Source organism: Nyctereutes procyonoides, unplaced genomic scaffold, assembly GCF_905146905.1.
Source record: "Nyctereutes procyonoides isolate TBG_1078 unplaced genomic scaffold, NYPRO_anot_genome, whole genome shotgun sequence".
NCBI lineage: Eukaryota > Metazoa > Chordata > Mammalia > Carnivora > Canidae > Nyctereutes > Nyctereutes procyonoides.
In genome coordinates, this window is record NW_026575132.1 from 23,470,575 (window position 1) to 23,482,985 (window position 12,411).

The following is a 12,411-nucleotide window of genomic DNA, read 5'->3' on the forward strand; positions in this document are numbered from 1 at the left end:
AAGTCACACAGGTTCCATATGGGTATTATAAGAAAATCCAAATTAATTCAGGAAAATATAGATTAAAAAGGAGAGTGGGTCCTATCCTACCCCAATCCTGAGCAGTTTGGTGAGTTTTGGGGTTTCCTTTTCAAACCTTTTTTCTATGAGTTTACATGCATTTATAGGTAAGCCAGCCTGGCTGCCTGCCTGCCTTCCTTTTTTTTTTTCTTTTCTTTTCTTTTTTTTTTTTTTAATGGCTCAACCTATACAAATCGCTGTGCTTTCTTTTTCTTAATGTTATGTCTTGGCCATCTTTCCAAATCCTTACACAGAGATCTACCTCTTTGCCTTTAGGTGAGCCATGTTTGAAAACTGAAGAGCAACATCTGTGTACACTGACGACATAGAAATACTGTATTTACCACCAATACGTAGCAACTGAGTCGACTGTGTGAGGAAAGGGGTACTGGTGCTCAGAAATGGGGAAAACCGACTGATAATGCCAGTTTGGTAATCACTAAGCTGAAGAAAGGGGACTTCGGAATCGGAATCACAAAGAGCCTAACAAAGGAAAAAGTTAGCTAAGAGCTGTCTCAGTTTTCCCACCTATAAAATGGGGGTGCGAATAACACATGTTCCATAAGGTTACCGCGAGGAACAAATAAGATAATCCACATCAGATGGTCAGCACAACAACCGATGAGGACGATGACGATGATGATGCTAATTCTTAGTCCGGGAAGCTCAGGTAGGAGCTGGGAAAATGATTTGGGGCTTCAATTGATAGGTAATCAATACCTAGAACAGATGCTCCAGGAGATGATTTTTATTAAGAGCTACCAAGTCAGTCTCGCTGTCTGGGACGCCCCCTGAAGACAGCCGGGACCGCGAGACTCCAGCTTGGGAAACCTCAACGTTCCAGGGTTGCTACAGGTGTTTGGCCAAACCTTTGGGGGAACGAAGACTACAATTCCCAGGCTGCATCACTCCAAGCCCCGCTCCGGCCCCGCCCCGCCTACGTCGTCGCGTATCGCCTAATTTTCGCCAGGCTCCCGGCCCGCACTACAGGTCCCGGAAGACCTTGCAGCACGGGTCCCGTCTCCCGGCGCATCACTCCCACTTTGCGAAGCGTAACTGCGGCCGCGTTGCCCGCTGGGAAACGTAGTTCTGCGGGGGAGAGGGGGGCGGGCGGGCCCCTCCCCGTCCGGGCCCAGGCGCGGCAGTAAGGCGGGCGAACTGCTGGGATACCCGTTCTTCACCGCCCACCCGGAAGGGGAGCCTGGCTGGGGAGGACCCTGGAGACGCGCCTGGGGCCCGGGGGCCCGCGCCTCGACGGGTGAGAAGGCGGACGGGACCAAATGCCCGCGTGGGAGAGGGAGTGGGCCGAGGGGAAGGGTGAATCCAAGTGCAGATGACAGGGGTGGGAGTGGGGCTTGGCGCCGCCCTGCAGCCGGGCCCGCGGGAGGTGCGCGCGCAGGATCCGGAGCAGCCGGCGGGGGGGGCGGGGGTCGCGGGAGGTGCGCGCGCAAGATCCGGAGCAGCCGGCGGGGGGGGGGGTGTCGCGGGAGGTGCGCGCGCAGGATCCGGAGCGGCGGGGAGGGGGGAGGGTCGCGGGAGGTGCGCGCGCAGGATCCCGAGCAGCCGGCGGGGGGGGGGGGGAGGGTCGCGGGAGATGCGCGCGCAGGATCCGGAGCAGCCGGCGGGGGAGGGGGGGGGGTCGCGGGAGATGCGCGCGCAGGATCCGGAGCAGCCGGGGTCGCGGCGGGGCGCGGGCACCTGCTGCCCTGGCCTCGCCGCCCCTGCGTGGTGGAGGCGGCGCACCTGGCCGTGGCCTGCAGGGTCTGGGGGTGCGGGGGCCGCGGGGCCTCCAGCAGCAAGGGCAGCTTCGAGCCCCCCCTCTGCCGGAGCGCCCCCCGCGCCCTCGCTGTGCACAGCGCACGGCAGGAGGTTGGATGGAGGCTTAGTCCGCACCGAGCCGGAGACACTGGGGTCCAGCTCCTCGGTTCTAGAATACTGTGAAAAGTTGTGCTGTGTTCATAGAAAAATGTCCGAAGTAAATGAATGGGGAAAAAAAAATCAGGATGCAAAACAATGTATATAATGATTTTTTTTTTTGCAATAAATACACATATCCCCTAAATATGTGGCACGTATCTATGGGTATGAGTAGAAAAAAAAAAAGCACTCTAAACTACTCCAAACCGCCAACCGAGCTTCTTGATGGGGTGGGGAGATTACAAAATAATCGTACTTTTTTTTTTTTTTTTTTTTTTTAAGATTTTATTTGAGAGAGCGCAGGAGAGGGGTGGGGGTTGGGGGAAGTGGCAGGGAGAGGGTGAGGGAGAAACAGTCTCCCTAGAGAGCAGAGAGCCTGTTGTGGGGATTGATCCCAGGACCTGAGCCACGGGCTGACGCTCAACTTCTCAACCGACTGAGCCACCCAGGCGCCCCTACATCTTTTTGTAGCATCTGAATTTGTTCAGTGAGCATGCATTACTTTTTTTGTTGTTGTTTTGTTTTGTTTTTTGCTTATTTTTCCAAAAAAGTCACAGTTGCTCCATGGTGGTGCACTTTGGAAGGCCGGCACCAAGGCTAACTGCTTTGTGCCTTGCACCTGGCCACCAACAGATGGGTTTGCCAGGAATAGTAACAGGAAGGAGCGTAAGGGGTGAATTTAGTGTGCAGTCTATGTGAGGCTAATGGTTCTTTCCTTCTTCCAGCTTGGCAGGGGTCTGTTAGCGAGTGTCACACCATGGTATGTGGCTGTTTTGGTCTATGTCCGCCTAATCTCTTGTCACTTCTGGTTTGAAACGTCGTCCTACTCATTACCCGATTACGCGGTAGGTTACGGTGCGCTGCATAACTTCCTTGGGATCTGTTCACTTACGTTGGCTGGGGGATGAAAGGGAGAATAATACTGCAGCTAAAATACCTTTTTAGGTTTGGATCCAGTCTCCCCTTGTCTTTTGCTTTTGCGTGAGGGTCTTTGTTGTAGTATATGGTACCATCCCTGTGGGTGTGTGTGTTTAATTATCAAAGAAACTTTAACATATCCCTTGATTGTGCAAATTGTGTATTCCCTGGAAGAAAGCTTGTTAAAATCAAGGTAGGAGCATGAAAAAAATAAATATATTTAATGTTTGTTTCAATATTGTTTTTCCTTCCTCAGCTTTTGCCAAGTTTCTGATTAAAGATTGACGTCCCTGCATAAGCATTTCCCTGTTAAAATGTCCTTGCCTCTTACAGAGGAGCAGAGGAAAAAAATTGAAGAGAACCGGCAAAAGGCTCTGGCCCGTAGAGCTGAGAAATTATTAGCAGAACAGCATCAGAGCTCAGGCTCTGGCTCCTGCATTGCCACCAACTCTTCCCAGTCCAGACAGGGCCTGCCCCCAAATCTCCCCGGGGATCCTTCTAAGCCAGTGAACCATGGTGTCATTTTCATGCAGCAGAATCTCAGTAGTTCATCTAGTGATGGCCAAAGACCTCATCATTGCCACAGTTTTCACCTGAGTGCTCCAGAGCAGACAGAGAGGACCTGGAAGAGGCAAGATGATGTGCCCGCAGCCTGCCCGAGCCACAGCTCATCAGGTCAAATGATTCTCACGGGCATCTCTCCTCCCTTGGCGCAGGAGGTCCCCGATCAACAACTCTTGGGTTGTGCCTTAGGTCAAGGTCATCTTCAGGCTTCCCACGAGGCCAGATCCACGCCCTTTGCTAACCCAACTCCTGAGTCTTTGGCCAAAGCCAAGAGTTTCCAGAAGACACCAGCTTCTGCCTTTGGACAGCCACCCGGTGATCCCAGGTTAGAGGCCAAGGCAGTGAGGCCCTCCACATCGGGGCAGAACATTGCTGGTGTCCACTGTGGCTCAGGGAGTGTGACACCCAGGACGGAAGGAAGACTTTCACAGAAATTGGGGGCCGCAGCCACCCACAAAGCAGTAAGCTCCCAGAGGGGAACGTGCATAAGGAGTGGGGATCGTTTCCAGGTGAAGATCGGGTACAATGAAGAGCTCATTGCGGTTTTTAAGAGCCTACCCAGCAGAAGTTATGGTAATGAGGCTTTGGTCTTGTTCTTCACAGGGTCTATTCTATTTTTAGAGTCTCTTTTAATCTACCAGTTTCTCATAAATATGAGGAGAGTGCATTGGCACATTCTGTCCGTCCAGTTGTTGAAAATTTTGGTTTTAGCTCATGTTTCTTTTTGTAATAGACATTCCTTCAAACAGCTGCCAAACTTCAGGGCTGCCACATGGCCATATGGAGAATGGATGAATATTTACTGAGAGGCCAGTCCCCCTGCCGGGTGCTTTGTTTGTGTTGTAGCACTTAAGTGTAACAACAGTCTTTTGAGATCAGTAGATGTTACTTCCATTTTAAAGGCAGCAGAACTGACTCAGTAAGGTGAGGTAACATGCTCGAGTTGGTTCCTCTGGAAAGGCAGAGCCAGGATGTGCTAGTTCTGCAGCAGCTCAGAGAGTGGGCTCCTTGTTCTGCTTTGCCTGACTACAGTGGGTCCCAGAGAACTTGGATTCTAGTCCCACCTCTGTCCTCAGCCCTCTTAGACCAGGTCATAACATCCCAGGGCCCTCGAATTCCAATATATGGAGTAAAAGCATCGTCCTCATTTGTATTTGCTATTTGTCCTCCACTGAGATTTTGTACGTTTGTAGGAGTTTTCAGTCAGCTGTTGTGAACTGAGCACACGTTAATTCATTTTTTTTTAAGAAAAAGATGTTATTTAAAAAAAAAAGAAAAAGAAAAAGATGTTATTTATTCGTTAGAGACAGAGAGAGCGCGCGTGCGCACATGCACGCAAGAGCATAAGGTAGGAGCAGAGGGAGAAGCAGACTCCTCTCTGAGCAGGAGCCTGATGCGGGGCTCGATCCCAGGATCCCGGGATCATGACCTGGGCCAAAGGCAGGTGCTTAACCAGCTGAGCCACTCAAGGGCCCCTCATTCATTCATTAAACAACGGTTTACTGAATGGCTCAGTACAACCCAGAACAACAGTCATCAGCCTCATTAGGGGCAAACCAAGTACTTTTGTCTAATTTCAGATCCTGCCACCAAGACATGGAACTTCAGCATGACTGACTACGGTGCCCTGAGTAAGTAAACGTGTCATTGCCCTGCATGCAGGGAAATACTGGTGTTGAAAAGCTCCTAGAGCAGCAGATGTGGTCCAGCTTAGGATTCAGATGGCATTTAGGGCACTACCCCAGTTCTCTCCCTTCTCACTAATGGCCACCATATCGAGGCAACTCCTTGGGTGAAGGTCTCCGTGTTTACAAAAGCTAGCACTTTCGTAACAGCCTCTGCTGGGTGGTGCTGAGCCCCTTGCCCAGGCACACTGTGGGGACACTGTGGGTTTGGCTCTGGACCACCACAATAAAGCAGATATCACAGCAGAGTGACTCAGGTGAACTTTTTGGTTTCCCAGTGCATGTAAAAGTTACGTTTACACTCTGTTGTAGTCTGTTAGGTGTGCAATAGCATTGTGTCTGAGAAGGCAATGTAGAAACCTTCACTTAAAGGTACTTTATTGCTAAAGCATTATAACCATCACCCGAGCTTTCCGCAAGTTGTAATCAGTTGTAATCACTGATCACAGGTCACCATAACAAATGCAGTAATAATGAAACAGTTTGAAATATTGCAAGAATTACCAAAGTGTGACACAGGCAGGACATGAGCACATGCTTTTGGGAAGAGGGCACCGGTAGACTCACTCCATGCAGGGTTGCTGCAAACCTTCAACTTGTAAAAACAGCTCAATATCTGCAACACAGCAAAGAGCGGTAAAGCGAGGTATACTTGTGTATGCTAACTCCCCTACCTCTCACAGCAACCATTTTATAGATGGGAAACAGGCCCAGAGAGGATGAGTTACTAAAATCAGGTCACACAGCTAATGAGTCGTACAGCTGGGATTCAGATGCAGACAGCCTGACGGAGGAGTGCATGTTCCCCCTGGACTGTTGGCTCCAGCTGTGACAGGCAGCTGTGCTGCCCTAAAAGGGACAGCTCGGCGATAGCACACATCCTCACAGCACTCCACACGTTCAGTTAACTTGAAGGTGCAAGGAGAGGGCGTTGCCCTGGGCAGGCTCCAGTGGACCCCGTTAACCCAGTTTGGTCTGCTGTCCGCACCCTCAAGGGCACCACTCTGTCTTCCGAGATCTTGTTGACTCTTTTGCCAAGGTTTTCATCACCTCTTGGTGCCCCGAGCCCTTACTCTGCCAGCACGTCAGCCCTGGCTGTTCTGGCCTCCCGTTTCCCTCTCTTCCCACAGCCAGGAAGGTGTTCCCTCTTTCCCCACCCAGTTTGAAAAGGGGAAAGGTGAAGATGCATGACGAGGTCGCTTCTTTGCAGGTGTGGGCCCTGGAGTAGAATTTTCTGGAGTCACCAGCATAGTTTCTGGGGGAGGAGTGATGGGACAGCCCCCTGCACAGTTTCCTGTGTCCCTCCCTGGTGTCCATTTCTTTAAGTGCGTGGCATTGGGTGGTGTCCCTGTCCTTGGTAGTTGCTGCTGAGCTTTGGTCCCTGGGTAGGGGTGGGGGCTGGGTGAGGGGGCTTATTTGTATTATTTTAATCCCTTTGTTAGGTGTTGGGAGGGGGAGAGCCAGTACTCTTGAGCTGAGATTGCAGCTTTCAACACTTGGGTTTCTCATTTTTGCTCATTTCAATCCAGTGATTTCCACGTCCATGGTTTTGTTTGTATTACCATCTTTTTACTCTCGTACTCACAATGCATGGTGACTTGGATAACTTCTGCTTTTGCAGATTGATTTTGGTTTTCTGTGTGGCATGGTTGCTTTTTGTAATGCCCTACATCTTTTTTGAAAAACTGGTTATTGAGCACAAAATTCTCTATATAGCTTTTAGATGAATTTTATTGATTATGAGTTATTTAGCTCCTCTGTGTCCTTACCAGTGTTTTTGCACACTTGTGCAGCTTGCTACCTACTGCGATGTCCCTTGAACACTCATGCAGTGACTGTGGATTTGTGCATTTATCATTGCTCTTATCTTCCTCTTGCAGTACAGTTGACACACGGTGTTACAGTTGTTTCATGTGTACAGATTCAGTGGCACTGGGTTAGGCCTTGCTCAGCACGAATGTAGGTACCCTCTGTCTTTGTTCTTTAATTTTCAGATAGGTTTATGATGTGCCTTTATAGCAGGTTATCCTTTTTATCAGTGTAAAGACTGTGTTTGTCATTTTGCTTTAGGCATGCCTGTGGATTTTGCCTTTTTAACCCTTCCACGCATACATCGTAGAACATGTGGAAAGTATATCATCCTGCAAAGAGCACCAGCTTTTCCTCCATAATCTCCTTACTCAGTCAACCACTATTAACGTTTGGCTTTGCTCCTTCCACCCTTTTTTCTGTGTGTTAAAACATATACGTTTTAACTGTGTGATATAATTTTTATCTTGATTTTTTTAATTAGTGTTCTAGCAGAAGCATTGTTATTTTATTTCTTTTAAAAGACTTGATTTGTTTGAGAGAGTGAGAGCATGAGTGGGGGGGAAGGGGCAGCAAGAAAGGGAGTAGCAGACTCCCCACTGAGCAAGGAGGTAGGGGGCTCCATCCCAAGACCTGGGATCATGACCTGAGCCAAAGGTAGATGTTCAACTAACCGAGCAACCCAGGCTCCCCAGAAGCATTTTTATTTTCGTGCTGAATGTTAGCTGCTAATTCTGAGCAATGACAATACACGTATTCATAATTAGATCATTTTGACCCCTAAAAAAATGCTTTCATACCGTCCAACTTAATACTGGTTTTTGTATTTTTGTCTTTTCTAAAACTTCTCCCTAAAGAACAAACAAGAACAGAGGCTATATAATATTCCATGGTATACATGTGTCATAAAGGGCTTAAATCATTTCCTTTTTGTCTAACTTGTTTTTTGCTCTTGGTTTTCCCAGTATTAAAGCAGCTTGTAAGGAATACCTTTCTCCATAAATCTTTGTATTTATTTTCAGTTGTTAGTTTGGGCAGATTCCTGGAAGTGGAATCATTATGATCACTGTTTAGGATTCATGTTCTAGGTTAGTAAGTTTTTCTTCAGAAGGTTTTATTTCCAGCTAGCAGTGTGTAGATACCTGTTTTTTGTTTTAATTTTGCAAATTTGTTGAGTAAAATTTTTGCTTCTCTGACTTTACTTTATTTCTCTGATTACCTGTGAAATTGAATGTTTTGCCAGATGTTTATTACTCATTTCCCCCCCTCCTGAGTTCATGACATCTCTGTCTTACGTTTTGTGGTCCTAGTATTTTTCTCAAGTGCTGGCTCTTCTATTTCTTGCAAAAATCTTTATTGAGTAGTTTTGCCTTTCAATTCTGTTTGGATTTTTTTTGACAGTTCAGTTTTTTAAAATGAAATCTGCTTAATATATGAAACTTAATGTAACAGATAAAATAAGGCTCTAAACTGCATTGGTGGGCTGACAGGTCTGTGTCTCTTTGCCTGGCTCTCCAAGCAGTAGCAGAGCAGTGACCTGGCAGTCAGGTTGGGAGAGTGATTTCTGGGCCATTGACATCAGTGGCTCCTCAGTCACAGCAGCAGCAGTTATCTGTAAAGTTCGCGAATCTTGGTGAGACCCCTTCTTCTGTTCATTTCTGAGTCACAGGTTTTGTAATTTGAACACCTAAGGAGCGGTAAATTCAGTAAATACTGTAATTCCCAATGCCCCAGTGAAAGCACACTTGCAAGCTTTCCTAATCTAACTATGCTTCTTCCCTCCCTGTGGGAAAGTCATCCACCTTGTCACATTCTTGTCCTTTTCTTCCACAGTGAAAGCAGCCCAGAGGCTCCCCACGGTCACCCTGCAGCCTTTGGAAGGGGCCGGGCACAGCAGGGAGTCACCCTCTGCAGGTGGCACGGCCCAGTCCTGCCTGCCTTCAGCTCCCTCCCTGGCCTTTGTCAAAGGGCAATGCGTGCTCATCTCCCGGGCCCGCTTTGAGGCAGACATCGGCTACTCTGAAGCTCTGGTTGCGCTATTTAAGCAGATGGATTCCAGAAGTTACGGCAAGTAATTGGCTCTTGCCTGGTTCTGCCTAGTGATCTGTGATCTCAGAGCAGGTTATTTTTCTCTCTGTTTGAATGTTGAGAAATGATGTTTGTCCTTAGGAGAGCTTGAAAAACAGGCAGATGCCATAAAAATAAATGCCCTTGGGTAGACCGAGTCGGTGGTTGTCAGACAAGCCTGCATCCAAACTGCCTGGAGGGTTTATTAAAACAGATTGCCAAGCCCCACTCCCAGAATGATCACTGATGCCTGGTGCCCACCGAGAGGTCCTGACTTAATTAGTTCGAGGTGGGGCCTGGGCATTGGTATTTTTAAGTCTAATAATCAGCCAGAATTGAAAACCACTGGCCAAAGCAGAGCAGTTCTGCTCTATTTTTTTGAGGCTCTTCAAAATGTGTCCTGTCAGAATAAGGAGCAGAAGTTGTTTTAGAATTGTGAACTGCGGGATCCCTGGGTGGCGCAGCGGTTTGGCGCCTGCCTTTGGCTCAGGGCGCGATCCTGGAGACCCGGGATCGAATCCCATATCGGGCTCCTGGTGCATGGAGCCTGCTTCTCCCTCTGCCTGTGTCTCTGCCTCTCTCTCTCTCTCTCTCTCTCTCTCTCTCTCTCTCTCTCTGTGACTATCATAAATAAATAAATTTTAAAAAAATAAAAAAAAATGTGTTAAAAAAAAAAAAGAATTGTGAACTGCTGGGTTTCATTCTCAGCTCGGGCCACGTTGTTTTACAAAACCACGTGGCTTTTATGGATTGATGTTTTTCCATCCTTGAAATGGTTTTAGTCTTTTCCTTAGGTAAGTGGAAAGCAGAGCCTTAAAACCTCATGTTTTTCAGACATCACGTTCAGGGGGTGTCATGGAAGCAGCCTCTATAGAATTTGCTCCGTGAGCTTTCATCAGGGTTTGGGGCTCCTTCAAGAGGAGGGTGATGCCAGCTGTTACGTTTTTATTCCTTAGATGAATGGAGTTTCTTTTTTTTAAAGATTTTATTTATTTATTCATGAGAGACACAGAGAGAGAGAGGCAGAGACACAGGCAGGAGGAGAAGCAGGCTCCATGCAGGGAGCCCAATGTGGGACTCGATCCCGGAACCCCGGGGTCAGGCCCTGGGCTGAAGGTGGCGCTAAACCAACTGAGCCACCCAGGCTGCCCTAGAGTTTTAGCTCAACGACAGCCTGCTGAGTAGGATTTACGTGAGATGTACAGGAGCCTGGCCTGAGTCAATGAGATGAGCCGCTCACACGAGGGCCAGGGTTCTTTGCCTCTCCCGCTCCCTTGGATTTTCAGCTTCGGTTTAGAGTAGCCCTTAATAGGCCAGTACAGATGGCCTGTGTGCATTCTGCACTGTGTGACCTTTGAAATCACGCTCCTGACATGGTCTGCAGTTCTGGGAATGTGAACGGCTAAAATATTGACACCCAGCCCTGCCCACACTCAGACATCCAGAAGCCATGATTGGATTTTCTTGCTGTAGCTACAGGGTCCAGCTGTTGTCAGGAAGAGTCTCCGGTACTGTTCCCACATCAGGAGTAGTCTATCGGCCTTTGATTTGTCAGATTACACTGGGCTGCCTTGCCTTTTGCCCCGACACCCACTCACTGTGTGTATGCTGCTCATTCCCTGGCCACCTGGCTTTCTCAGTGATCAGAGAAGAGTTGACTTCTGGTATCCAGAAGGCATTTATCTATTTGAAACTTCCATGACTTTCTCAGAAGGTAGATTGATAGGGAAACTCTCGAAGAACTTAGCCAGTGTCGAGTACTGAGATGCTCATCGTTGGTCAGCATTGGGCGTAGTGGGTGCTACACTCTACTAATCAGCAGACAGCATCATACTACTACCAACAATAATAATCATTTATCATCCCTAGCTTTCTTTTGAGTTCTCATTGTTTACCAGACACAAGTTCATAAGCATTTTATTTATTTTTTAATTTATTGGGGGGAGAGGGGAGGAGTGAATCTTAACTGACTGAGCCACCCAGGCGCCCCGTTGTAAACTTTTTGAGGCAGGGGCTGTCATGTCCTCAATTTTCACGTGTGGGAATTGAGGCACAGAGAAGTTACATGACTTGTCCAAGGTCACACAGCTAGGAAGGGGCAGAACCGGGATTTGAATGTAGGTGGTTCAACTACTCTGATCACATGCCGCTCGTTTCCCACCTATAAAAGGGAACTAATAATAGGGCCCAGCTTTTAGGGTCGCAAGGAGCAGAGGGATGGCGCTCGTGAGTCTCTTGGCCCCACGCCTGGCTTAAAGTAAGGCATGAATAAGTGTAAGCTGCTATTATTATCCCTATCTTGGAAATGGAGGGCATTTCTGACCTGTCACGTGTCCGCGGTCCCGGTAGGACCCTCTGTCACCCCCTTAGCAGCATGGTATCATTGCCGGGTCTGCTTGTCTCCTCTCCCTGAATTCTCTGAAAGCGGTAAGGGCAGGCACTCTCCATTTCGATTTCCCCAGCACCAGGCACAGGCCCGGCCAGGTCGTCCTGACTTATTGGGAGTTTATGAAACCAGGGAACGAATGGATATGTGTAATTACATAGGAGGAGGGCAGCGTGTCACGCTTACTTGCTTGTTTCTTGTCGTTGCAGATGTCAAGACCAGGAAATGGAACTTCCTCTTGGAAGAGCACAATAAACTAAGTGAGATGCCTACCTTGCTTGTTTTATATCATGCTAGGGTTGAGCTTTTGTTATCTGCCTTAAATATAATGTATTTTATTTTATTTTTTTTTAAGATTTTACTTATTTATTCATGAGAGGCAGAGATACAGGCAGAGGGAGAAGCAGTCTCCATGCAGGGATCCTGACGTGGGACTCGATCCCGGGTCTCCAGGATCATGTTCTGGGCTGAAGGCAGGCGCTAAACCACTGAGTCACCCGGGCTGCCCAAATTTAATGTATTTTAAAGGAAGACACCCCCCACCCCAACTCCCCACCTGTGGTAATTCTACATGCTTATGTACTGGACAAGTGAAGGGGAATATATTTCCAGACAGCCACATCCCTGTCTGCTGAGATGGTGGCTTTACACCCAGGCAGACGCAGGGCCCCCTCTTCCATCAGACTGTGGCAGGGCTAGTCAAATTCCTGAGGCCTGTGACAGAATTATTAGATGCGGACTCTGGAAATCAGAGGTGAGCTAGGTTGCTTAGCATAGAGGGGGGCCACTGTAGATTCTCTGAGAACAGGCTCTTGGTTTACGTTTAGATGATAAATGAAGGTCAGAGGGATTGAGTGGTTATGGGCTTCATAATAGGCCCGGGCGTGCAAGCATTGAATAAGCACTTTGGAGACTGACCAGGGGAAGGGCTGTGTGCCCAGGTAGAAGTATAGGAAGGACAAGCCAGTTTGGGCTCCCCATTCCTCTCTGTGCTCTGCATGGGTG

General features: G+C 48.3%; 1 protein-coding gene across 8 annotated transcripts in view; it reads left to right on the forward strand.

Annotated features, from left to right (window-relative positions):
• Nucleotides 1-1,184: 1,184 nt before the first annotated feature.
• Nucleotides 1,185-12,411, forward strand: part of SMARCAL1 (SWI/SNF related, matrix associated, actin dependent regulator of chromatin, subfamily a like 1) — a 63,139-nt gene continuing 51,912 nt past the window's right edge. For 7 of the 8 annotated variants that reach the window (XR_008666978.1, XR_008666975.1, XR_008666976.1 and 4 more), the window contains exons 1-6: nucleotides 1,185-1,318; nucleotides 2,703-2,822; nucleotides 3,152-4,032; nucleotides 5,040-5,090; nucleotides 8,787-9,020; nucleotides 11,616-11,666. Coding sequence is in view for 4 of the 8 variants with exons in the window: in XM_055345101.1 (XP_055201076.1) it covers nucleotides 3,210-4,032; nucleotides 5,040-5,090; nucleotides 8,787-9,020; nucleotides 11,616-11,666 (1,159 nt within the window). In the remaining 4 variants the exon portion in view is untranslated. The remainder of the gene's footprint in view (nucleotides 1,319-2,702; nucleotides 2,823-3,151; nucleotides 4,033-5,039; nucleotides 5,091-8,786; nucleotides 9,021-11,615; nucleotides 11,667-12,411) is intronic. The other variant, XM_055345102.1, reaches the window with a different exon arrangement.